This window comes from Lipotes vexillifer, unplaced genomic scaffold (assembly GCF_000442215.2).
Source record: "Lipotes vexillifer unplaced genomic scaffold, Lipotes_vexillifer_v1.1 scaffold691, whole genome shotgun sequence".
NCBI lineage: Eukaryota > Metazoa > Chordata > Mammalia > Artiodactyla > Lipotidae > Lipotes > Lipotes vexillifer.
The window spans coordinates 3,900,759-3,901,595 of record NW_006788040.1 but is presented as its reverse complement, the minus strand read 5'-3'; the positions used below and the strand labels follow the sequence as shown (position 1 = coordinate 3,901,595).

The 837-nt window shown below is 72.5% G+C and overlaps 1 protein-coding gene across 1 annotated transcript in view; it reads right to left on the bottom strand.

Annotated features, from left to right (window-relative positions):
• The window catches only part of CABP7 (calcium binding protein 7), a 9,118-nt gene extending 8,374 nt beyond the window's left edge, over positions 1-744 (bottom strand). The window contains exon 1 of the mRNA XM_007461177.1: positions 636-744. Within this exon, the coding sequence (XP_007461239.1) occupies positions 636-744 (109 nt within the window). The remainder of the gene's footprint in view (positions 1-635) is intronic.
• Between the last annotated feature and the right edge of the window lie 93 nt (positions 745-837).

The window sequence follows — 837 nt, the reverse complement described above, 5'->3', positions numbered from 1 at the left end:
TATCTCAACCAAGCCGCCCAATCTGGCCACTTGTTGTCGCCACCACCTCCCGGGCCGCCTTCCTGGCGCTCCAGGCTGGGGGTCCCCGCAGGGCTGTAGGGAAGGGGCTACGGCCGTAAGAGGGGCTGCGGGCAGCCCGGGAGCCGGCAGGAGCAGGGCAGTCGCACTCTCCCCTTCTCTCGCTGCCCGAGCAGACTGGATTTTAAAAGCGACACGAGCGGAATGTCAATTCCAGCGCAGAGCCGCGGGCGGCCGCCGCGGAGGGGATCAAGATGCGGGTGCTCTGGCCGGGCCGGCGGAGGGGGCACAGCTCAGACCCCCAACCCAACCCGCCGCATTGCCGCACCGTCACCGCGGATTGCGCGGCCCCGTGACCCCGCTGCGGGGCCCGGCAAGTTTCCGCAGCGCGGGGGACCACGCGGGCAGGGGCTGGGCCGCCCCTCCGCCTTGGCGACCCCCACCGCGGCGCCCAGAGGTGCGAACTCGTCCTGCCTCCCCGCGCAGCTGTTCGCTGGAGTGCCCACCTGGCAGGCGGCACCTGCAGAGAGCCCCCCGCCCCTGCGCCCCTAGACCGCGCTTCACCTGGGCGCACAGGTAGGAGGGCCGGCGGGCGGGGGTCCCAGAGGGGCACTCACCCTCGAGCTCGTCCTCAGGGATGTCCACGGGGCGCTGCTCCGACAGCAGGTTGGGCACGGTGTAGATGCCCCGGTACATCAACGCTGCCGTCACCGGGTGGAACGGCATCTTGGAGGCTCCGCGCCCGCCCGCCCGCCGCAAACTTTGAGGTCGGGTTTCATGGGCCGGCGGCGGCCCCGGGGGCGGCTGCAGCGGGCAGGG